Raw genomic sequence first — 26,628 nt, 5'->3', positions numbered from 1 at the left:
TTTAGAGCCGCCAAACTGCAATAAACTACATATCAGGCATTTTTGTCTCAAATCTCATTCGTGCATTATGTCTGTTATGTAAAATAAGGTTGAATAATTGAAGCAAAGCAAGTAGTAGGCCTACATATAACCTACTTTACATGTGCTGTGCACGCAGTTGTTGTTGTCTCGTCTCTCCTCAGACGCGATGCTACAATGGCGAAATTCTCAAAACGCCCACAAGATGGCGCCGTCTATCGGTGAATCCGATATTACAAAACCGATACCCGATTATGGGAAAATGCTTAAATATCTGTAAAAATATCGGTAAACCGATAAATCGGTCGATCACTATAATAGACCATAACCAATTACTGACGCTTTTCTGACGTCATTTGTCGCGTACGTGCTTTGTTGTGGTAGCATACAATGGTAGAGGGAGGCAAGACGCGAGTGCGAGTAATTAAAAACGCTCTAACTAGAGACCTCCGCGGAAGGGATTTTTCAGTCCCACCCCCGCCCGCAAAAATGTTACCTTTTCCCGCTCCCGCCCGCAACATTCATGTTTTGTCCCGCTCCCGCCCGCAAAAAAGTAGCCCTAAAAATTGATTTTTGAAATGAAATACTTTCAAGTTAGCCTATGTGTCGCCACCACCTACTCATCAGAATAAATGCTCCCGGTAAATGTATTTGTTATTAAAGCATTAACATTCACAAACGTTCATTTAACATAAAAGCAAGCAGGCTACTGAATTCAGCACTGAACAAAAAAGTCAGTTTTGAACGGTGAGGGGATTCTATCTTAAATGCATCTAATTGGCCATTACGTTTAAGAAATCAACACATGTCTGTGATTGGCTACACTGCGTCACGTTGGGTCCCGTGGGTGCAGGTCTCTAGCTCCAACTATTTTAAAAGCCGACATCTGGGCACATTTCGCCTTTAATGAACAACCTGCTAAGCACAACCTGGAGAAGACACACGCTGTGTGTAATTCATGTCACGCACAAATAAAATATGCAGGGGGTAAAGTAAAATTGAAAATTGAGGATGCAGTGCATCGTCAATGCATAGTGATATCGAATTGAACTGAATCGATGACATAATAATCGTAATCGAACCGAACCGTGAAACCAGTGTAGATTCACACCTCTACTGCTTAATATGTAAAAATATATTACTTACCAAACCGTCAATTTTTTTATTTATTTTTTACCGTTACACCCTTAGTATCCAGTGTCAATATTGCCTGGTCAGTGTGCAGAGTATACTACACAGAAGCCATGATATATCAACAATAAAGCACTGCTCTTGCTTTCATATTTTCCCTTATCCCACCTCTCTCCAAATCCACCTACTTTCTAGAAGATAATTGAATTCATAACTCAGACCAGCTGCAGACGATTAGTCCAAACGCCATCCCATTTTCTCCCAGCTGTTGTTGGCAGTGTTGGTTTCCCCCCGAAGAGTTGCTGACTTTGAGTTCACCTGAACACTGCTCATATGTAGATTACCTGTGATTCAGTCCACTTGAGGGTTCTTGATTAGGTCTTTGATCATCTAGTAATCCTCTTATTCTAGGGCAGGTTGGATACATAACACAAATAATGAGCTACTCAAGTCAAGTCACCTTTATATATCACTTTATATAATACATATTGTTTCAAAGCAGCTTTACAGGGGTAAACAGGGCAATGACGATTCAATGATGCAAACGTTATTCAATTCTGCTGTAAAGCAGCTCTAAAGAGAAAAGTGTCATTGTTCAGATGAGGTCAGTTCAGAATTGATTCTGTTCTGTTCAATAACTGTAAAGTTCATCAAAAATGAAATAAGATCAATTCAGCTATAAAGCAGCTCTGTAGAGACAGTGATGTCATCGTTCAGCTCAGTTCAGTTCTCATCCAATAGTGTCAGTACAGTCAAATCAATAATATTGCTGAATTGTGTGTCCCCAACTATAAGCACTGTGTCGTCGAGTAGTAAAAAATGCAACGTGACAGTAGTCTTAGATGAAAGTAATGTTGACAAGAAAAAGAACACTGAAGATGACAAAAGCTTTTAGACGAGCAGCAAAAATTAGAATTTTGTATTCCACTCAAACCTGTTTTGTTGTTTGTCACATGAATGACAATAAACGGGTTGGAAATCTGATTAAAATGAGTCCTATCAAATTTCAGTAGTGTGTCCTGGCCCTGTCATTACTATGGAAACCTCTATAGATGATGACTGTCTAAACGAAAATATCTGATTTCATCTCTTGCAAAATTGTTTGAAAAACAAGACAAAATTGGATTCATTGTGAACAAAGTCAAAAAGCTCTTTGATAAATTTCTCAGAAGCTGCTTCCCCTCAAACGCTGATGAAAATGACCTGAAATGTATTCCATTTTTGATTGGTTCATTAGTGTTGCTGTATCAGATTGAAAAATGTTATCTGTGTTTGTAATGATGGTGATTATCATAATCAGATTCAAAGCACAGCACCAGGTAAGCGTAAGGTAACTCTTGCCTCCGTTAATGAATGCACACACACGACCAAAAAGCTCACTCACACAGACTGTCAGGAGTCAATCATGTGGAACCTTTGTGGGATCGTTATGTTTTTTTTTTCTATACTTGATTCAAGACATAGATGTACTCACCTGGTCAGGAATGAGGTTGAAAACTTGTCAAATTAGATGCAGTTGTAGAAATAATAACTCTACCAAATTATATTAACTACTCAGAAATGCACGCAGTGTTCTGAGCAAGGGTTCAACAAGCAATTTTCCCCTTTTCTCCGGAGTCTTATTAGGTTGGAGAGAGTATTTTTCTGCACAGAGCCATGACAATTCTATGTGATACAAGTGAGTCCAGGACCAGATTTTTTGTCCAAAAGGATTCTTTAGAATAGTGTTTCCCATATTTTTTGTCTTTTACCAACCATTTGGTGTCATTGATGCTCCAAGTGCCTAAATACATTTATTTTAAATCATAAGAAATATAATAAAAAGGAACATAAATGTATCTACGTCAACAAACCAAATTGAACAGAATAAAACAAATATTTTCATTAACTTATATCTGAACTTTAAAGTGGACTCAACTCTTTCTAGCTTGTGAGAGTGTGTCTCAGTAATTATTAGTATTATTATTATTTCAAATACAGATGCACATTATTATTATTATTGTAATAAAGCTGCACTGTAAAAAATACAATTCATAAGTATATTAAAGGGGTGGTAAAATGCCATTTTCACAAGATGTGAAAAAAAAATCTACAAGTTTTAGCACAAAATACCCCACAGATATTTTTTATAAAGCATGTTAAAGTTTTCACTTTTTGAGGGTTTGCAAAAACGCACCGTTCTGTGCCTGGCCCTTTTAAATGCAAATGAGCTGCTGCAGAGGGCGGGGTTTCAAGAGCTCATGTGTGTTAGCAGCTGCGATTACCTCACGCAGACACACTAAAATGACAGAAACTGTTCTTCCTTTAATGTTAAAACGGAGTCAGACAAAGATGGAAAGACTCAAGAAGAAGTGACAACATGTAGAAGTAACAGGACGTCTCTGAATGGTTAGTTGATGAATTTATGTTGCTGATGTGGAGTTAACTATCTTCAATTAGGATATTCTGTCATGATAATCTATATATCGCTCGTATAGGAACTGTTGTGAGATGCACACAGAGTGACTTTCTATTGTATGTGAAAAGATGGATGCTAAAGTTTGAGCTGACTCACAAATGTACTCTTATACAACAACTTTTCCTCTTCTCAACCTAGACTGCGTGTTCCCGGGGGTGGGTTTATGTTCATTTTAGGCTTGCTGATATCACTAACCCCGGAGGAATGTCGTGTAGTCCCTACCAGCCGTTTGTTGTAGTCCTTTTCTTTAAAAGCTTTGAACTTTGAGCGTTATAACTTTGCAGATGTTGTTTATGCTCAAACAGCAACATTACACTAACTAAAGTTAGAAAAGTGAAATCATACTTTACCACCCCTTTAATTATTTAATTTACACTGCAGTAGGAAATTTAGTCTTGATTCATTCAATTGCAAGAGTTAATTATTATTCAAATGTTTATTGTGGTGGAAACTGCTGGGAGACTTTAAAGTTGGCATTAAATAAATTCACCTCGATCTTTGTAAACTGTTCATTTGTCATTTGTCACAGGTTATTTGACCTTTTACAGCACTACCATTTCCCCTTTTTTACACTAGAGGTGGCATTTTGCCTGTTAGAAACACATACCCCAGTTTGTGAACCACTCTTCTATTGAAACGGCAGATGTAGTCACGACTTCTCCAATCATTCGGTCCATTTAAACCCTGCCCCTTTAAAGACTGTAAGCTTGCATTCAGATATGCCTCCTTTTTTTTGAGTGCCACATCTCAACATCCAATCAACATCCGGTGGATAGAAACAAATATTTTTTCCAGTAATCCGTTACACTCAGGTGTGCATCACAATTCTTCAGTTTCATTGCCACTTTATGACAAGTTTACAAATGCTTCTCATAATGAATCATCTGGAAATCCTCTGTCCATGATAATGTTGGAATGTGAAAATAAAGCTTAACTGGCACACATTGGGTTACCAAATGCACGTTAAACCCACAGTACATGCAGAGATGGAGTCCGCTGCATTCATTTAGATCCGTGCCACTCTGATACACTAAAACACCAGATCATGAGCTGCTTGCATGCCGCACATCGCTCTGAAAATCGCAGCGCATCACACTATACACTTATTTTATTTAGTTGCAGCCTTTTGCAAATTGATAAGCACGCAAAGCCATTATCACAATTTCGATTTTTTTTACAAATTAGAAATCTCAGGTCAGATAGCAAAAAAACACACACATGAAATCCAATTTCTTGAAATCCAAGCACGAGCCAAACAACCTTGGTAAATGGCTTGAAATCCCATTGAAATTAGATATTTGTTAATACATCAGTCTAAACAATCCTCGCAAGTTTGCCCTGTTACTATGACAACCAACGAGTACCTGATAGCCTGAAATCCCTGTACTGTGAACAAATTTAATATCTAATTTATGTATATGTATGTGAAGCATTCAATTCTTATCTAATCTGACATTTGAGATGAGTGAATTTTAGTAAAAAAAAAATGACAGTCTTTTGCGATTGCAAAGATAGAAAAAGTGGTACCTTACATTTTTAAAAGTTGATCTGATTAAGCAAATGTAAGAATAACCGGATTCCCCTACAGTGTGAACAATTATTTTTTCATTAATCATTTTAATATTTGGTTAATTTGAATGCTCTAATTCATATATTATTATTTTTAAAATATTTATATTTTACTCTTAAAACCAAAGCATTTGATTCTTATCTGTTCTGAAAGTTTGAGCTGAAGTGAATTTTAATAAAACAGCCTAATGCAATTCCTCTGGATGTCAGACTATATTTTCTTGCTTTTATTACTCCAAAGACAGACACTATGGTGTCTGGGAGCCCAAGCTAATGAAACATTACCAGCAGAAATAATTTTCCGTTGAAAAGGAGATTAAAAGAATTAACCTGGGTGCTGGAGCCCCCATCCATTATGCAGTCTTATTTAATAATTGATTGCTGTAAGTGATATTTCCCCACACAGATGATTGTAATGGCTTCTGTTGTTGAGACCGCTTTGAATGATGATAAATAAGTCCTACTGTCTCCAGCCATGTCTCTTATCCGTCTGTGCTAAAATGTTATTATTAGTACCAATTTAAATGGATGTCATCTTCAGTGGAAATCTTTCAGGGGACGGCACTCTGTCACAAAGGCCCAAATTGATTGCAAATAAATTGTACCATCAATTGCGACACGGTTGTTGAACCACTCATGAATAGATTTCATATTCCGTCCCCTCTGTTTGCATTCAAACATTCATCCTTCCTGCTTTGATGTTGGAAAATGTGAAACAAATGAAGCGATCATAGAAAAGATAAAATTGGAACATGTTCCATCCCAGAGCATTGTTTCTTATCTCTCTCCATGTGGAAAGTGCTGACGCTTGTAGTCCCAGTTTCAAATCCTCAGTTTCTTTCTTTCTTTGTGTTCTGGCAAACCCTTTTATATGTTTCTGTGTGTGTGTGTTTCTCCTTTTGGTAGCTGTCGTGGTGTGTGAAAATCAAGAGGAAGTTGAAAAGCGTGGCTCCTTTCCTGGGCAGGTTCAGGCCGATGGTTGGACAGTGCTGTCACCAATGCACCCCAGAGAGTCTGGTGAGAAAACGAGAGGGATGAAAGGATTATTTGAAGATAATAAAAGGACAAACAGCCAGAGGCAGATGGGGGAAGTACACAGATTTAGGCTCACCTGAAAAACCTCAGACACTGCTTTCACAAACCCATATCATGAGGGGCGATCAAAGGGATTTCAAACGTGTTACTTATGGTAGGGATAGCAAGAAAAAAGGGATTAGTAGTGGAGAGAAAAATAATGAACACTCAAGAGCATAGTTTCCCCCCCATGCTATGAAGAGCTTTTCAGAAAACTGCAGATGACTAAGCTTGTTTCCAGCAGCACTGGTCCCAGTGGGTACATGGCGCTGAGAGCTGGGATGTGAGGCTAATGGAGCAGTAATCAGAGGGTTATTGGATCGAACCTCTCCTGAACTAATCTATTAATCTCAGGCCAGCCAGCCAGATAAATCATATTTGAGCTATCTGGTGTTTGTATTAAAAGTCATTTAAAAAGCATGCTTGGATTTTAGTTAACAGCCGTGTCAAATACATCTGCACTGAACTAGGTACGTAGCAACCACCATAATTGTACTTATGAGATGCCTGCATTTGCCCCCCCTCTAGTTTTACTGAGATAATTAATGACAATCAGTGCCTTAAATGAATAGTTATTTACTCAGTCATGTCATTCTTTAGAGCGCAAAAGGAGATGATTAGCAGGATGTATCTTTTTTCAATGTACGATAGTTTCTGCCTTGAAGTAAAAAAATAAAAACATTTGCGACATTAAATAAATGCTTTTAGTGTATTCCGCTCAAACGCATTTCAGTCTGGGGCTAGACTTAAAATTCTGTCATCATTTACTCACCCTCAAGTTGTTCCAAACCTGCATGAATTTATTTGTTCCGTTGAACACAAGGGAAGATATTTTGAAGAATCTGAAACTGAACAGTTCTGAGGAACCATTGACTTCCATAGTATTTTTTTCCTATTGATGGTAGTCAATGGTGCCCCAAAGAGGCCAATTTTCTTCAAAATTCCTTAGTTTGTGTTCAGCAGAACAATGACATATATACAGGTTTGGAACAACTTGTGAGTAAATTAGATTTTTTCATTTTTGGGTGAACTAGCCTATTCCTTTAAGCCTTGTCTGTGAAACCAGACAAAGAAGTTGCAATTACAAGATTGTGGGAGATCTAAAGTTGCAATTTAACTCTGTACTTTCAATCTAGGGCCTGTTTACACCTAGACACATCTCTGATCGGATAGCTATCTGATCGTGAAAAGACCAGGTGTAAATGTCCTCCGCTTTAGAGAATCACATCACTCAAACCACTTCACACATTTCAGACGAAACTGGACAAATGTAAATGCATCTGGTTGTAAAACAGTAAATGCATCTGGTTGTAAAAAACACATACCTGGATGTAAAATTTACTCGGCCGAAATGAAATGAAAATAAACTTGTGAGAGCGTCGCTGCAGATGAGTGGTTGAGTATCTGCCACAAATTAATCTGAAAGTAAGTCGCAGACGCTCAACACACAATCATCTTCATTAAAAGCATTGAGACTAAATGATCTTACCAGTGCTGATGCCGCTCTCCTATTGCGCTTTTTAATCTTGAAATTAGCTGATTAGTAAAATGCAGCACATATCTGTTGCTTTTGATTGACGTGACCTCTGTTAAATTTGCATATAGCACAGAAATTAAAGATTGGATTTATATCCGTTTTGCGGAGACACATTTATGTAGGCAATTGTAAATGGAACTGTTTTAACAAACTGATAAAAAGTGTGGGGTTGCTAAGATTTTTTATATTTTTGAAAAAGTCTTATTCACGAAGACTGCATTTATGTGATCAAAAATACAGCAAAAACAGTAATATTGTGAAATATTATGATTTAAAATAACCATTTTTTATTTTATTATATTTTAAAATGTAATTGTATTCCTGTGGTGGCAAATCTGAATTTTCAGCATCATCACTCCAGTCTTTAGAGTTACATGATCCTTCAGAAATCATTATATATGCTGATTTGCTGCTCAAGAAAAATGTATTATTACCAGTGTTGAAAACTGTTGTGCTGCTAAATATTTTTGTGGAAACATTGATAATTTTTCCTGAAAACAAAAACAAAAAAACAATCTTGAAAACAGAGAACAGAGAACAGCACAAGACATTACACATATTTTCTAAAGGCTTATAAGATAAAAAATATCTTGCTAACCCCAAAATGTTAAATGGTAGTGTATATGCAAAAATCCTTCCTAAACAAGATTTTCAGTGAATAGTTACCTAAATTTCAGTTTATTCTGTAAATAAACTAAAATATACCGTTTTAATTTTGAGGAACTAACTTTTTCATTTCTGAGTGCTTTCTATGCTGCACAGAAAAGATAATACACAAGGTATTAATTTACTTTTTCAACAAACTTTTACAAATTAATCTTTGTTCCAGAAGCTTTCAAGAGTGCTGATGCTCCGAGGGATTAGTTATGGTCGACCTAAATGGTAGCAAATCATTCAAATGTACATTGTTCCAACTTCTATATTCACAAAATTTCAAATAAATCTGTTCAAGATACTTTTTAGTGATGAATTGTTTGGAGCTGATGCAGCTGCTAGAAAAGACTATACACTTTTTTTGTCTACTTTACTTTGTACTGCTTTACTACCCAAATCTATTTAATAAATTGATTTTAAACAAATAAAAGGAGACAAAAACTAAGCAATCAGGAACTAGCAGTTTTAAATGTTTTATTCTATCGTTTAGAAACTTGCATGATAGTGTTACTTGCATGTCTCTATGTTTTGAGAAACATTTTATTTTGGAAGTATTTTATTTAGGCCCAATTTTTGAACATCTTTCAGGCTATGATTTATAGTGGAACTAATAGGGTGCTATTTTGAACACTAAAAGGCTTCCCTAAAGTGTGTCATTATCTCAGTCTATATAGGACAGCAGAGCAGACTCTCTGTACTGTGATGGAGGCTGGTTAGCGAGCTTTCCATCAAGTTTGATCAAATATCCTCTTGCCACTCTTAGGGTCTGAAGTTGCTGTGTAACACTCCTCCCCTGGGCTTTCAGAACCTGACGTGTGTGAACGAGACACACACCGGGTAAGTGCACATCCTTCACTCAACCCAAGCCCTCCACATCCGGGCCATTAAAATAACAATGCACCTCTCAACTCCAGCTTCAAACTGCTCAAGTGTAATTACTGTTGGTGTTTGACTCGCAAGCCTGGCACATGTACTTCAGTCGCGAAATAGAGACCTAGAATAACTTTCTCTTTATTTTTTACATCGCAGACCCACAATCAAGTGTAGTTCCACAATCCCGCTACCCTTTTGTAAAAGGGTACCCTTTTTGTACACTTTTAGCCAATTAATCACCAGAGCTGGGGAAGATGCTTTAAAGATGCAGCTTTCCAAGCACAAACGCAGGTTTGAAAAAAGAACATTTAAATACAGTAAAACAATACTAAAATGAAATTTTGGTAATTTTCACAATTTTATGGCCCCCAGAATACTTTGTTGTACGAATATCTGAACATGCCAAAAGAAAGAACAGAACCTGTGTGAATAAAACAAAACATGTTTTATTCTAGCTACAGTAAATCACGTTTTTGTCAAAGACTACATCCAGATCAGATTCAGAACGGTGATCAAAATATAGATGGAGTAGATAGAGTCCATCAACACCCCCAAAGCTTGCTTAGTCCTAACCACTTCCTGGGTTGACATTTCACTCTGTAACATTAAGCCATTCTGATTTATATGCTGTTTATTGTTGATGATTGTATTTTTTTTTTATATGCATCTGCTTACATCTGATCGCTTGTTTCTGCTTGTTCTTTGCCTGTGATTTGATCTGGAGAGACTGTACTTGTTCAGGAGATGTTTAATAGCGGCCCCTACCTTATAACAGTGAAAACACGAAAAGCCGTAAAAACTCGTCAATGGCAGGGAAGCGTTTTCTCCAGTGCTTGAAGTGGGGGGGGAAAAGGTGCCAGTACTCTCTTGCATTGGCAAATTATGACATTTGAGATTTCTACAGTGAAAAAGAGATATTGGTGGTAAAACAACATGCAAGCAATTTATTAACAACATAAAATGTATTTAAACAAGTCATGTGCGTGCGTGCGTGCGTATTCTGACTAGTTTACTAGTTTTTTTATTTATAAAACACTACTTTCACCCAAACTGAAAAATAATAACAAGGTTAAATGGGTAAATTTTCTATAAATATTTTTGAGTCTTCATTTTCTTTTCTGACGTAGCCTTCTCCAGTTCTTGTTAAAACACACTAGACATTTAAATTCTGTGCATTTTGGGCACTTTTTGTGTGAAATCATATTTATTTTGTCCATCAAAGTGTGCTTTCACTTTAATTGAGCGTGAGCAGCGCAGCAAAAATAGACTCGCCGCCGAAATCCCCCAGGGATGTGATTTTTCCGGATTAAACCGGAATTCCAGATTTTCCGACCAGAAAATGTGACCTACGTGAATAATGCAGATCTGTAAAAAAAAAAAAAAAAAAGGCTCTGTCGCGCCCGCGAGATAGAGACTGTGCTCCAAAGTCCAAACCGCGTAGCGCGTGCATGACAGATCGAGAGAGAGAGCGAGCAAGAGACCGCGCGCGTGTGACTCATGAAGCACATGTAAGACAAACTCTACATTATACCGCTTATTACATGGCTACCTCACATTATCCGATTATTAACCGTTAACTGATAATATGGTAACACTTTTCAATAAGGTTCAGCCAGCACTGCCGCTCCCACCACGCGCATCACGCACTGTGCGTAGGGTTCCGAGTGCTGAGGGGGCACCAAAAAATAGCCTAATGAAAAATCAATAATTATATTTTAATAATTATTTTAAATATATAGCTCACTGATGGCCGCAAATAGTTTCTCCCGGAATCTAGAGCGAGTGAGCGCGCAGAGGTTTTGCTCCAAACCGCGTAGCGCGTGCTTGACAGAGGGAGAGAGAGAGAGCAAAAGACTGCGCGCGTGTGCCTCATCAAGCACATGTAAGACAAACTCTACATTATCCCGCTTATTACATGGCTACCTACCAAATAAATGAATAATTTGACACAAAATATTGATTTTAAAAGGAGTTTATTTATTTAAAAACGTTTTTATTAAAATAAATGATAAATATATATTAAAAAAAAAATTATATTGCTTCCGCTAAAGAAAATAGTCCGTCTCACTTTTCGTACTTAAGTAGAAGTACAGATACTTGTGTTAAAAAATGCTCTGGTAAAAGAAGTACTGATTTAACTTCTTTACTCAAGTTAAAGTACCAAAGTACAGGCTTGGAAATTTACTTTAAGTATAAAAGTAAAAGTAGCCATGCGAATGATAACCATTTTTTTATGCAAAGCTAACGTTACCTGGCCCACACAAATGCTAGAGTGCAAGCTGAGAAACCTAAGTGGATATGGAAGAAAGGTTCTTTATAAGCCATTGCCTACATTTTAAATGGTCTCAATATATTTTCCTGCTTTTTTGTCCTTAGCCAATCACATGCCTGATCCCCGCTGACGCGACGCTCCTGCTCAACGCTCACGCGCTGCTCCTCCCGGTGTAAGCGCACTCATTGTGTGAAACGGCCGTAACGCTTTTTCTGTCAGTGGTAGAGTACTGGCTACATGCGAGAAGTAGCGGTACGCAAGACAAAGAGCAGCTACGCTTAAAGAGTGAAATGTAGAAGTGCCGGTACTGCGTTACCGGTGAGTAGCGCCCCACTTCGAGCACTGGTTTTCTCATAAAAGACGAGATAACTCATCAATGGCGGGGAAAGAGTTAACAATGAAAAGTAGCTACATTTGTTATACAAGTTATTATTCTTTGATAATGTTATTAAAAAAATACAACTGATCATTGTTAGTTCATGTTAGCCCAGGTTTTGATTTTAATAATGTATTATTAAATGTTGAAACTAACATTAGATTAATAAATGCTTTAGAAGCATTTTTCATTGTCCAGTGTTACCAATCAATAATAATATCTTGGGCATGTTGTAGTCTAGATTAAAATGTTAAAGATTGAAAATAAATAATTCAATCTCAACTGCTTCAACCTTAATTTTATGAAGCAACAATAATACTTTTTGTGCGCAACGAAAACGTAAATAACGACTATTTTCAACTATTTCGTTTCTTTCATGTCGGTGTCTGACGCTGTTCACTTGAGCCCCACGACGCATGCGTGTGATAGTCGGCCGCAATTTTAATGCGAGTCGGCCGCAATTTTAATGAACTTTTTTGATCCACTTCAAATGTTGACAACTGTAGTTCATCAGAGAAAATACTGTACATCACATCATACGTAATTCACCTGCTATAAATTCTTAAATGTACACGATTTTTCAAATCAACAGAAAAATATACCGGGATAACCTGGCTTCTCTTGATGGCTTGATCCCTGCTTCAGAGAATAGTTAATGATATGCTAATCCCGCCGGCTGATGTGATTGGTTACATGGCAGTTTCTGACGTAAGAAACACCAGCCTTATAATGTTAGTATGATTTTTTAGATAAAAATTTAGAAATAAAAGGCTTTTTTCATAGCCTGATTTTAGCCTCTGATTTGAATGCTCTGCTTGAAGGGGCGTGTCTGCTGTGAGATTCAGTGTAACTGGCCACTGCTGTGATTGGCTTACATGCTTGCATATGAAATAGCATTACATGTGGAACTCTCTCAAATACTTTTACTATTACAGCTATTATACGTTTTTAATCTTACAGCTATCGAAATTAACGAATCGTGAGAAGTATTTAGATATATTCCCATCACATAAAAGATTGCAGTGATGAGCATTGAGCAGATGACAGTCTGATCGCGTGAATGAAGATTTTATCATTGCAATGCAGTTTTTGCACTCTCACTAATGCTTTCACCAATGTAAACACAAAGTAAATGCAGTAAGAGCTTCGTTGTGCAGTGTAACAGCATTCATTGATTTCATAACAAGTGTTGGCAAGTGTCCAGATAAACTCGCGCTGTGTGATTGACAGCTTGGGCGATTGGAAAGGGATTGTTCTTTGATCGTTTTCTGTATATAATTTAATCACAGTTTAAATAAGATTATTTTCATCCTACTAAGAGAAACGATGTGAAGTTGATATTTTAGTCACTGGCTTGATTTACTGATGCATAAACAGTATTGAACGATTTTGAGAGAAAGATTATCTGTCTGAACTTGAACATTTACACATCAGAAATTGTAGCTTGGTAGCTCGATCGACTTATTTTCAGACGTTCAGCAAAGCCAGCTCTGTATTGGCCCAAGCTGAGGAAACAGTCGTCGGTGAAATGTTTGGACCATACAAAACTTTGGGAAGTTGTGTCGGCGCATTTTCAGATAAAATAAAATTAACCCACTGGTTCACAGAGGCTCGGATGAAGGAACTAAAAAATACTTACGTGTTCATTTGTACATCCAAACACTGAGCAACTGCCATGCTTCGCTCGTTTGCAAGCCATGATGTCTCTCGAGGGAAAAGCAATATCGCGCTCGCGTAGCTCATTTTCTCATGGGCGGGCCAAAAGAAGACCCCCTTTAGTTACTTTTGCTATGTCCGACAAGCTACGCCATTCTCGCGTCCCATGTTCTCACGCAGTGAAAAATACATCGCAGAGCAGGGAGCACACTGACAACGCGCTGACAGACAGGACAGACCAGGTTACATTTGATATGAAACAAAGTCTCAACTTTCAAATTTGGTAACTTTTTAAAGAAATCTAAAGAATAAATACCGTTTTGTGGCTCTTTAATGTGTCTGACAGATTGCTATAGAGCCTCAGTTAAATCTGCTCGTGAACCGATCATCTCTTCCTTTTAGTTAATTTATAGCATCCAATAAACATGAATGAACATAAGAAGGAATGTTGTTTTAACCGCGGAAAGACGTCAGTACACCGTTTTTCAAGTACAAATCCTCCAACGTTAATCTACTAACTCTCCTGACTGCTTTGTCGGACAAAAAAGGCGGATGGCGGATTATGATTGGTCAGATCGCCTGTCAATCAAGCTCCCTGCGAAGGGTTGATTCTCTGGGCAGAGAAAGGGGAGGTAACCTTTCCCCGTATGACGACATACGGGGAAGATTCCAGATTCGCCCATCTGAGCTTCAATTTTCTCAAAGGTGGAGCAGGATACCCAGGGCTTGGTTTACATAAGGACCATAGGTAGGCTAGGGGAACTCATATTAATATTGAAAAAACCTCATAAAGTGAAAATTTAGCATATTAAAAACAGCACATAAACATTAAAAACTTGATTTTCACCACAGGCGGTCCTAAATATTGATCTATTTCGGGTCCTGATTAGGAGAGAATGAGCATATGAACCGTTGTGCCACTTGTGCTGCTATTTATCAAACAGCAAAAATGCCCCTTCCCGCGCCCAAAATAAAGTGTCTGTGGATGAGAGTATTAAGTGAGGACTGATGGGACGTTGTTCTGCTCCCCTTCACAGACGATGAGTGGAGAATTGTATTTATTTATTCATTAATGACATTTTATTTAACAACAACTGCAGCTCGTTCCGTGCGTCAGACGTCATTACGCCATTTCTACATCGTTGCACATGCGCAGTCCTTTCAGTTTTCGGCTTTCAATCCAATCAAGTGTTTACATGATCTCTCGATTGGATTAGAAAAGGAATAAACCACCCCTTTCAATCAAATTGAAATTTAATTCGGATCGAGCTCAATCGAATAATGTTTACCTGAAGGCTTTTCAGTCTGATTGAGCCGTAGTATAGATACCTCCTGATGTATCTGTGACACTTTAAGATTTAAACAAGCTTGTTGATCAATTGCCACCCCCTTTCATTCTTATGGGAGATTTTAATAGTCACAATCCACTATGGGGAGGACACCACACAAATACGAAGGGCAAAATGCTTGAAGATATTTCATTAATAACAATGATTTGTGCCTCTTCAATGATGGTTCAACTACTTACTTAAACCGGTACATGGAACATAATGTACTGCCATTAATGTAACAATCTAAACTTTTGCTTGACTTCTAATTGAAGACCTGGAGTGACTTATGCGAAAGTGACCACTTCCGCTTGATAATTGCCTCTGAAGAATTGGACATCCAACAAAGAATCACATTAGTAACATTTTTAAACATTGTGCTATAAAATTTCCACATGGCACCTCAAGATTTTCAAGATGCAGTAAAAAGGTTCACTGACATTCTTACTGAAATAGCAAACAAAACTATTCCTGTCAACAAAGCCATGTTGTAGGTCTAACCCATGGTTCAATGTAAACTGTAAAAAGGTTAATGAAATCTTGAGAAAAGCAGAAAGAATTTTTAATAAACATCCAACAACAGAGAATCTGATAAGTTAAAAATGTGTCGGGCACAAGCACGCAGAGTTATTAACACAAAGAGACAGAGCTGGAAAAGTTTTGTAAGTTTAACTTCAAACACACTATACAACATATTAAATATTGAGATACTCGACAATCAAGAAATAGCAAATGTTAGTCTTTTGAAAAGAACTCCTTATTAGAAAATTGACGACCTGAATTTCAAACAATATGAACACTGAAAGAGCAGAAATATGCGGACTTCTCCTCAAATAACATGGAACCGTATAACGCTCTCTTCACTATGAAGGAGCTTTCAAGTGCTCTAAAATGCTCCCATAAAATTGCAGTTGGTCCAGTTGGAATTCACTATGAGTTTCTGAAGCATCTACTCCATGCTGTATTATTACTCCTCCTCAATTTTTAATACAATCTGGAGAACAGCAGATATACCACAATCTTGGCAAGAAGCCATAATCTTTCCTATACCTAAACCAGGCAAGGACCATTTGGATGCAAACAACTATCGCCCAATAGCATTGCTGCCTTTGCAAAACAATAGAGAGAATGGTTGAAAAACATCTGGTGTGGATACTATAGTCGAGCAGTAAAATAAACGAATATCAGTGTGGTTTTAGACAAGATAAAAATACTTAAGATCCATCATCTTATTAGAATGGAGTAATTTGTACATGATTTCTTTATCAAAAAAATAACATGCAGTTTTTTCTTTGACCTGGAGAAGGCTTATGGTAACACTTGGCGATATGGATATCACTTCCCCTTGATAATTACCTCTGAAGAATTGAACAAAACCTTACTTGAAGAACCTAAACTTTAATTTGGACATCTTGACTCATTTTTGCAGTATTCTTCCCTGGGATCTGAAAAGGTTATATCAACCCTGTTATATCAACCCTGAAACAACACAAAAAGACAACAACACACCCTCATGAATATCAGTAGAAATTAAAATGCCATTTTTCCTCTCCATGGACCTCTATTCACAGATAGATCCAAAGCAGATAATCGTGTTTCGGCAGCAGCAATAATTGGAGATCAATGTCATGGCATGCGAATCCGAGGACAAAGTTCTATCTTTAGAAAAACTTCACTATCTTTTTCTGCTGGGTTCCTGGTCATATTGGTTTATCTGGTAACGAGAAAGCAGACATCGGTGTAAAGGAGGCTTTCCACTTGAATATTTCAGAGTGTCAAATTCCAACCTCTGATCTCAGACCAGTAATAAAGTCTTATATTAATAACGTAGCAGGATGGAACCAGTAGAAATTGGTCAACTGGTAGATATTTTGGACCATCGTCTCTATCACGATAACACTCACGTGACACGGCGTCACGAAAGCTTATCGTTTGAACATGTTTTAATTCTTTAAATCAAAATGCCCGTCTTTGCGAGTGTCCTTGTAAACAAAGTCGTTTATGTCCTAAGTGAATGTAAGGAGTTGAGAAAGAGAGCACATGTGAATCAGTAGGCTATATTACCCCTTTGACGTGTACGATCACATCGGTGTGATTAGAACGTTCAGTGCATCATGTGATCAACTGCTAACTTCAAATGTCCTTCCATGCATTGGCTGGAGCTGAGCCAGTGACAGATGCGCTCAGCGTCTTAACTCAACTGTTCAGTGTCTTCAACCACATAATGTTTATTTCAGGTTTCAGACATTTAAATACTCATAAGCACAGGCAAAACAGTACACTTATCGTTTGTAAAATACACACTGATGTTTATGGAAGCGGCAATAACAATACATTCAATTTTAAATTGATGAGGTATTTTATTCATATCAGATACACATTGTGTTGGTAACTTTTACTCTATTCTTCTCCCACTTCACCGGCCACTTATGTTCATGTACTTTGGGAGAAGTGGATGAATTTGCATGTTGTTAATCCGACAGATCCGATTCTCTGAACTGCAGCTCAAAGTAACATGGCGGCGTCCATCGTGCATTATAGATCAGCTAATATGATCATGATAAAAGTTTTTAAACGATAATTTAAACATTTACATGTAATTGAGAATCGGAATATCAGGTAGTTGATGACATAGCCAACAAGTTTGTGAATATTTTGAATATAAAAATGAAATAAAAGCGATACACCTACCATACAGTGCTATTGTGGCTGCGGTGTGTCAAGAGACAGATAAAATAACGGTCACTAGACAAACATTTTTTCCAAAATGCAGTGCTCAAGTTAAAGAATTTCAACTTTTAAAAAAACGCATCTCTAGACCTTGCATGTTTTTTTCGTTCCACTGATGCATCTCGCGTTTTAACCGCAGGGTTCTGTGTCAATGGCCCTTTAAGCCATTGCTGATGGATCCTGACGTGTGGTGATGCAGTCATTGTTTCCCAGAACAGAAAGAGGGCTCTCATGAAGAGGGGTTTCTAACTTCCTAGAAAACACTTTATTAGGCCAAATAAATGGGATTCGGCTCTCCTGCATCAAAACACACAGCGACTGACTCTGTGAGCACCCAGCTTATCTTCTTTTCAATCACCCCTCTCACTTTAGAAAGTGTCAGAAGCCGAGCTCTGCAAATCCTGCTGAAGCGTTTAATTCGTCTTGAATTAATAGGCCCAAATCAGAGCCTGCTCTTTCATTGGTTGAGCTAATTAACATTTTGGAGCCTGATTATGCTGAGAATATGATGTATTCACCCATTGCTGATTGGTCAGTGATTGTTTTCATTGTCCCAAGGTGAGTGAGACAATAGCCTATCTGTTTACACAAGGGCTTCTTTTATTTTGCTAATTGGGTAAAAGAGAGTACATACTTGAATGTAGTGTGTATTTGTGTTTTTAGGTACCGTGGCTGGCTAGTCAGGAGGGTGTGCTGTTTGCTGTTTGTCTGGGGTCGTGAAGTTCACCCCAGCCCTGCTGGAGACAGACGGCATCGAGTCCACGGCAGCGAGAGGTGCAGCTCGCTCGAGCACTCTTCACTGATTAGATGACATGCCACGTGTAGCGAGAGAGAGAGAGAGAGAGGGGATGCGAGATGCTTTTGAGGATTGAGAGGCGCTCCCATTGAGATTTAATTCAGATGTCTTTCTCCTCTGTTAATATAGAAGATTGGTAGCCACTTAATCTGACATTACATTAGCTCGCATGCAGAGATGTGAAAACCTTCATATTTTCAATACCGACCAGTACAGGGGATTTCAAACATAATGATTCCCTTTGTGAAGGACTTTTCTATAATGTTAAAATATATATATATATTTAGGTCTAATATTTGGATTCATGTATTTAAATGGTAAACAAATAGACATATAATGAATAACTGATTAAATTATATTCTTAAATTGATTTTATAAAAATACAATTATTTACATAAAATCAAACGGATGCAAATGCTTAAACTATGCCATGGTTATTTTTGGAGTGTAAAGCATAAAGGCTTGTTTATACTGTGTGAGACAAAACAGCAATTTGTTTCTAAATAGCAATTTTCAATTCAAATGTAATTTTACACTTAATACCTTTTGACAGATCATGTTAGCTTAAAATACAACACTGCCCCCACGAAACCGTCAATTTAGCCTTTTTTATATAATAATTATGGATGTCAATAAAATGAATAGCTTAAAATAAATGGTTGTCAATAAAATAATCTCAGCATTCCAAATGTAGCAGAGATGTACAATGTTCTCCCTTTCTGTCGGTTCAAAAATTAACCTTTGGTAGGGTCTAAAAGTCCAAAGTTTTAGGATTTTGAAAAGTTTAAAGAAATTAAGAAATCACCCCCCACACACACATTAATTTCTTAGTGACTAATCATATAAGCAAAGTTGGGACATTGACCATTTTAACTCATTTGTATAAGTATTTTTCAACACCATTTTAATCTTTCTGTCCCTTCCTGACCCAGAAAGCAGAACGAGTAAGTCTGTTAGAATATATCATGTTAAATAAATTGAATATCTGATGTGACCTTTTTAACTTTGACAGCCCTAAAAGTACGTTAGGTGAATGCTCTTTATCTAGTGACTCGAAAAAGAGACAGACCGTAATTTACAAAAGTTGGTGGGTTGCTTGAAAGACTAATCGGTCATGAAGCCCTGTATACAGTTACAGTCACCTGACCCTGACTGGATGCGTATCTGATAGGAGCAATTACATAAGATACATTCTTGCATTCAAAAACAGTTCAACAGAATACTATTGGACAATTGTGACCCATCGCCAACTGGAATAGCATTTATTTGAATGTTGCTGTCAACTGTATGCCACATATGCCATGCTAACTTTTCTTTTTGCTTCTCACCTTGGTTCAACCCTGCTACCACACCCTCCCTCCATTCACCTAACCCAATTTGGGCCCTAACATTTAAATAACCTTTTATATTCTCAAACAGCATGGGTGTGTTTTTCACTCTGCAGGCATAAGCGGTGTGTTGCGTGGTGTTTATGTGATGATCCATCACACAATATCCTCTTTGTTTTCTCTGCGGTCTGTTGTCCTGTGACTCTGTGTGTGTTTTTATCCAGAGTGAGGCAGGCTCTGAAAACAGCATGTTCCTCAGATGAGACCAAGATGGCGGAACTGGTGATGCCTAAGGTCAGAGGTTATTTAGGCAGACTTCTGGGCCTTACACAGACCTTCATCTCCCCCAGCCTACTCAGGTCTGAATGTTATTCTCATTCTGAAAGCAAATCACTGTCATCCTTCTGCAATTCATTCAGCCAGAGATTTTTGTTAAAAAAATTAACAAGTCTAAAAACTAATAGATTGTTCAGTATTCAAAATGTAACAAAGATGTAAAATAACCCTTGGTAGGTCGCAAAAGTCCACATTGAAAATCTGAGATTTAAAATCCATTTTTTGGGGCATTTTGAAAAGTTAAAGGAATTGTCAAATAAAGAAATATCACCCCATGCATTTTTTGGTCACTAATTAAATAAGCAAACTTGGGACATTGACCATGTGAACTCATTTGTACAAGTATTTTTCAGCATTTCAATCGTCTTTTAAGTTTTTTTTTTTTCCAGTTCTGCAGTGTGACATGGCTTTTAAAAACTCAGCTATTCCATGTAGCCTTTTCATAAATATGAGGTCATGAAGGCTACATAACTGCCCTATATGATTTACTCAGAACTGAAATATTATAGCTTTTAATGAAGGGCAGCTTGACATTCTTAAGCATACTGCTGTCACTGCTTGATATGTCATGTCAATTGTCCCTCTGCAGATTATTATGAAAATATTTTGATCTTTTCAATCAATGTCTTCCCAAACTCTTTTAGGATTGTGAGCTGGATGCTGCTGAAGTTCTTCAGTTTAATGTTCTGCAATGTACAGATCAACCTCAACCAGCTGGCAGCTTTACACCGGGCCACACGACTGGTAACCAAATATCCAGCCTTTACAACGCCGATTCCAGAAAAGTTGGAATCTGTGATTTGTTCATTTTGTTTAACGTTTATTAAACTGACAACAGTAAAAACAAAAAAAACAAACAAAAAAACAACAACTTTTCACTTGCCAACTTAATAGAAATTTGTACATGTAAACTAATTTTGATTTTGATGGCTTCAACCCACTCCAAAAAAGTTGGGACTAAGGCAAAATAAAAGTGAAAAGATCACAGATTAAATGGTTTTGAAATGGTCCACAATCAGCAGTTGAACTGGTAATAAATGAGGGTATTGTGTTTGGGTATAAAACGATAATACTGCAGGGGCAGTCGTGGCCTAATGGTTAGAGAGTCGGACTTGTGGGTTCGATTCTCAATACCGACAGGAAATGACCGAGGTGCCCTTGAGCACTGGTGCCCTGCTCCGTGTGTGTGTGTGTCCACGGCTTGCAGTGTGTGCGTGTGCACTACTCACTGCTCCTAATATGCGTGCACTAACATGGATGGGTTAAATGAAGAGGACACTTCACGTCACTTCGCTTCACTTCACTAAATGGAGCATCTCAGTCTTTGTAAGCAAAGATGTGTCATGGCTCACCACTTTCTGCCATGAGAGAATTGTCAATGCAAGATTGCGAAGTAGTTTGGTATTTCTGCATCTAGCTGCATATAGTGAAAAGATTCAGGGAATCCAGAGAAATCTCAGTCTGTGTAGGACAAGGCAGGAGACCTCCATTGGCTGTGCATGACCTTTGAGCCCTCAGATTGCACTGCATGAGAAACCTTCATGCTACTCTGTTAAATATAGCCACATGTGCTCAGAAGTACTTTGGAAAACCGTTGTTACTTGGCACAGTCTGTCGCTGCATCAAGAAATGCAACTCAAATCTCTGTTGCGCAAGGAGAAAGCTACACATCTGTTCAATGCAGAGATGCCGCTGATGTTCTCTGGGCCCGAGCTCTTCTCAGATGGTCCACAAGATACTGGAAATGTGTGCTGTGGTCAGATGAGTCCACGTTTCCGCTCGTGCATCAGTGCAAACAGCATGGGTGACTTGAATATGTGTGAAGGTACCATTGACGTGGAGGCGTATACTGGGATTGTACCGAGACTTCAAGATGACATCCTTCCTGGGAAGCAAGACAATGCCAGGCCTCATTCTGCATGTGCTACAACAGAGTGATTTCGTATGAACTCTACACCGTACAGTGGATGTGCTTGACTGACCTGCCGTCCAGATCGGTCTCTTATTGGAAATGTATGGCTCATGAAAAGGAGAATCAGACAACGATGACCACCGACTGTTGAGCAGATGTCTTATACCAGGCGAGATTGGGCAACAATTCCCAGAAAACAATTAGTATCTATTTTAAATAGTGTAATTAAAAGGACAGGTGATGTGACACTGTGGTAAACATTTTTGGAGTGTGTTGCAGCCATCAAAATCAAAATTTGTTTATGTTTACAATATACAATACAGTTTGTCAGTGAAAACATTGGATTTTTTTTCTTTGTATTTCTGTCAGTAAAAAGAAGTTGAAAGAGAATGATTAAATCACAGATTCTTTATTTTATAAAATTTTACAAAATGTCCCATTTTTTTGGAATTGGGGTTATATTTCTTCACCCCATTCTCTATCACCAGCTTTCCTTCCCTGTAGGCATCCTGTGCTTCATGTATTGCATGCTTTCATTCTTCCTATATCACATTAGTCTTTACTGCTTTTCTTCTTTCACCACTGTTTCTCTTCAAGTTTCTTTTCTTTTTTTTACATTTGCAGTGTTTTTCTGACCCAAACTCAGTTACCGTATTCTCTTTTTCACTGTATGATATTGCGATTTAAATATTTGAAGCTGAAGGCTGCTCTATATCAAAATGCTCTTTTTGTGCGTTTCTCTTTCTTTTTTTTCTCCCTCTCTCAAGCTATTGCTCCATTTATCCTGTTTACACATTTATTTTTATTGCAGTCAGGTTTTCCACCTCAGGCTTTTGGTCACACATAATCCTTTATATGGAAGTAAAAGCACACTTTGAAAGCTTTTTTGTAGCATTCGATTGTGTGATTCTTACATTTGGCGCAAGTGCAATATGAAACAAAACATCAGAGAACCGATTAGACCTCATCTAGCTTGTGGTTTTATAACCAATTAAACATGCATTCTACAGCACAGCCAGAAATCATCTTTTTGGCCTCAGTCCATGTGCATGACTCCGGAAAGTATTGAGCTCACCTGTTCTCACCTACTTGCCAGTTGCCGCCCACCTGAATAGCACTGATACATTTCTGCACCACTCAGTTTAACTCCACAAAAAGAGTGTTTGAAAGAATTCAGTACATATAATGCAAAATCCTATTCATTATCAGCATTGTTGCCTTGTTTTAAGTATATATATATATATATATATATATATTTAGGCTGATATGTGTCTATCTCATGTGAGTGTAGATGATTTTAAACCCTTTCAAATAATGTTTCTTAGTTGGGGGTAAAACTTTATTAAAGGATAATTCCGGTATTTAACACCTTGAGTCTATATTGTAGTTTGTTTTGGATGAACAAGAGTGGTGGACAACATTTTTTTGACAATGGTTCCTCTCTCGAGTTTTTGACTATAATAGAATTGGCCATGGGCCCATTTAACATTGGAGTCAATGGGCATGTCCGAAAATGTAATTAAAACAGCCAATAATGTTCGTTTACAAAACTGTTAAACTCACCGAGTGGTTAGTGGTGTTCGTTGATGATTATAAACAATATATCGTCGCAATATATGATTCCAATCCGTTTATTTTGCTATAGTGGAACAATTTTTTCAGACACTTCACAACCGTGTAACTTCCGCTCAATATTTGAATCTGAAGCGTTAGCACACTCCCGACCACTTGATGGCGATAACTGATGTTTATGTCTCGCGGGACACTCACGTTCACAGTCGAGTTCAACTTCATATTGCACTGGTCAGTGGTCACGTCTTTCAATATGGTTAGAATTCGCTTACTCTCCCGGGGCACAGTTGCTCTGCTCGCTAGTCTTATGAGAAACGGAAGCGAGCAAAAAGACTACATCGACCAAATGTAAACAGCCCCCTTTCAGTTTCCGGTAGCGCATTTATATTAACGAGCACTCAGTCCTTCAACAGAATTCAATGGGATTTTACAAAATGACGAATAAAACACGACAGAAACTGTATTTCGCAACACTTTTTGTTTCTGGAACATCAACTAACATCACTAATCACTCGGTGAGTTTAACAGTTTTGTAAACGAACATTATTGGCTGTTTTAATGACATTTTCGGACATGCCCATTGACTCCAATGTTAAATGGGTCCATGGCCAATTCTATTATAGTCAAAAACTCGAGAGAGGAACCATTGTCAAAAAAATGTTGTCCACCACTCTTGTTCATCCAAAACAAACTACAATATAGACTCAAGGTGTTAAATACCGGAATTATCCTTTAATGAGGAAAAAAACATTTACATTTTGACTGTTCATGTCTATGTAAATGTATATTTATTCCAAATAATAGCTATAAGAATGCAGCAATACATTTGAGATTTCATGTAGGCTCTCTATATTTAAAATTATGGGTAGAATACTTGATCAGAGTTTAGATGAACAATGTTTTGTTTGCTGTAATAGGGCTATTGTGACCTTTAACCCGTGCTCTTGGCTCTCAATGTTTGTTAAATAAGAAGGCACCAGTTCAGAAATATTAGCACAGTTGGTACAAAGGGTCTAGAAACACAATCTAAGTGCCATTTTCTGAAGTACAAAAACAGTTCATTTACGGGTTCATTTTCAAGTGCGCACTTAGCGCTGAACTTTATTTCTCCCTGCGCTGAAGTGTCCTCTAATTTTGTCCGTGTGTGTGTGTTGTAGAAAGCTCCGCTGGCCTATGTGTGTGTTCGGCAGAGCGGCATCGATCATGCTCTCATTTGTCTGACTCTTTTCTGCCACAACTTGAGGGTTCCCTACACCATTTATCCAGCCCACGTCCGACAAACCTGGCTAAGGTACACACACACACACACACACACACACACACACTCACTCACTCACTTACTCACTCGCTCAAAACACAACACACTCATCATGTAGCATCCACAGTTTGCTTATAAAGGTTCTTTTCGCAAGTTCACTTCCCTACCTGCCCTCTAATATATTGTACATTGTACATGTCCGCTCTGTTTGCGTCAGCCGTACTAGTATTGTTAAAAAGAACATTCTAGTTCATTAGTTTCATACTAGTTTGGTGCAAGCACAGCAGATTCTAAAGTTCAGTGCACTTATTCAGTCTGTTACACAGCCAACGGAAGCACCTGTTCGCATTTAACAGGGCATAATGGTTCGGTAAGTAATGAAACGTACAATTGTTAAAGAATCGTGACACACAGTGCTGGAAACGGCAGTCGACCGCGGCGAGGGAGTGGTGGGGGTAAATAGTTTCCTCCTGCAGGTAACGGAAGACTTCCACTCCAAGCCGTGGGGAAGTTTGTGCTTTGTTTACAAGGCTACATCAATAATTACTTAATAGCTGTTTATACAAATTGCCCTGTCAGTAATTGTTAATGTATTTATGATATGCTTCGAGCTTATGGTGCAATGCTTGATTGATTGTCACTGGATGTGGAGCACACATGAATAAAAATGTAAAAATACAGCTTGAACAGTTCACACTTTTTCATTTGCTAAAAAAGGTCCAAGTTTCAAATGTGCCACAAATTCACTGGGGGAAAGAAGCAAACAAACAAACAAGACTTTTCTTGTTCTTTTGAAAGAAGTGTTAAATGTGTTGTTCACAATCTTTTTGACTTGACCCCCCATATAAACAATATATTTTCAGGTGCTCAAAGCAGCTTGTTTTCAAACGTTATACACACAAACTGGGAGTATTTATATATGTAATTAGCCACAAATAATGTTGTCATTCCAGAAGTATCAAGAACCGTATGTTCTTGAATAGAAACAACGAAGGGGGAAAATGTGATTTTAGTTTACATCGTTTTTTTTTTTAAAGCATTTTAATTTAGATTATAGTTAGATTATTTAAAAATATTATTAATAAGTTAGTTAAGTATTAGTCATCCTGCAGCCCCATTTGAAGTTGGCTGAGGCCCCCTAGTGGGCCCTGGGCCCTTTTCCATTAAAATTCTCTGACAGTGTTTCCTGCAGTTGTGTCATTAAATGTTGGTGATGTACTGCCTCCAAATTTTTGTTGTGAGCTTTGTCTGAATTGAATCTGACTGAACGACTGTCTGAGGTGAAATAATGAGTTGGTGTTCAAGTACTCAAAGAATTGTTAATGGAATCATTAAGGAACCAGAACCAGTACGAGAATTTGGAGTTGGATGAAGAATCGTTGATTTCTTTGTGATTTCCATCCATATTCTCAGTACTAAGCTCTGGAATTTGATTGGTTCCTGGATTCTTAATTCATTAACAATAAAGCAGCAAAAAAGTGGAAAATGGTCATTTTACGTGGATGAATCACTAAACACAATTGCAGGCACTAGCAAGGACCTCATCCACTAAACAACAGTCTACTCATGACTCAATTGCCTGCGATCTGCCGGCGACACGATTATGAGGGTCGTGCGCTAAAATGTAGCTGGTATTTATCAACATCTCTGCATGACACCTTTGTTGTAGGTGTTAGAAAGTATCTCATGGAGTGCCATTATGAAATATGTGCTTGTTCTGCCTTTTTATATTGAACAAAGCAGTTAAACA

At 37.8% G+C, this 26,628-nt stretch overlaps 1 protein-coding gene across 5 annotated transcripts in view; it reads left to right on the top strand.

Annotated features, from left to right (window-relative positions):
• Positions 1-26,628, top strand: part of gpat2 (glycerol-3-phosphate acyltransferase 2, mitochondrial) — a 69,073-nt gene that overhangs the window by 21,467 nt on the left and 20,978 nt on the right. For 3 of the 5 annotated variants that reach the window (XM_079638696.1, XM_079638697.1, XM_079638698.1), the window contains 6 exons: positions 6,083-6,193; positions 9,205-9,278; positions 18,340-18,450; positions 20,025-20,159; positions 20,781-20,880; positions 24,778-24,911. In XM_079638696.1, the coding sequence (XP_079494822.1) occupies positions 6,083-6,193; positions 9,205-9,278; positions 18,340-18,450; positions 20,025-20,159; positions 20,781-20,880; positions 24,778-24,911 (665 nt within the window). The remainder of the gene's footprint in view (positions 1-6,082; positions 6,194-9,204; positions 9,279-18,339; positions 18,451-20,024; positions 20,160-20,780; positions 20,881-24,777; positions 24,912-26,628) is intronic. The other 2 variants (XM_079638699.1, XM_079638700.1) reach the window with 1 other exon arrangement.

Source organism: Phoxinus phoxinus, assembly GCF_949152265.1.
Source record: "Phoxinus phoxinus genome assembly, chromosome: 15".
Classification (NCBI taxonomy): Eukaryota; Metazoa; Chordata; class Actinopteri; order Cypriniformes; family Leuciscidae; genus Phoxinus; species Phoxinus phoxinus.
This window is presented reverse-complemented; position numbering and strand designations above follow the sequence as displayed.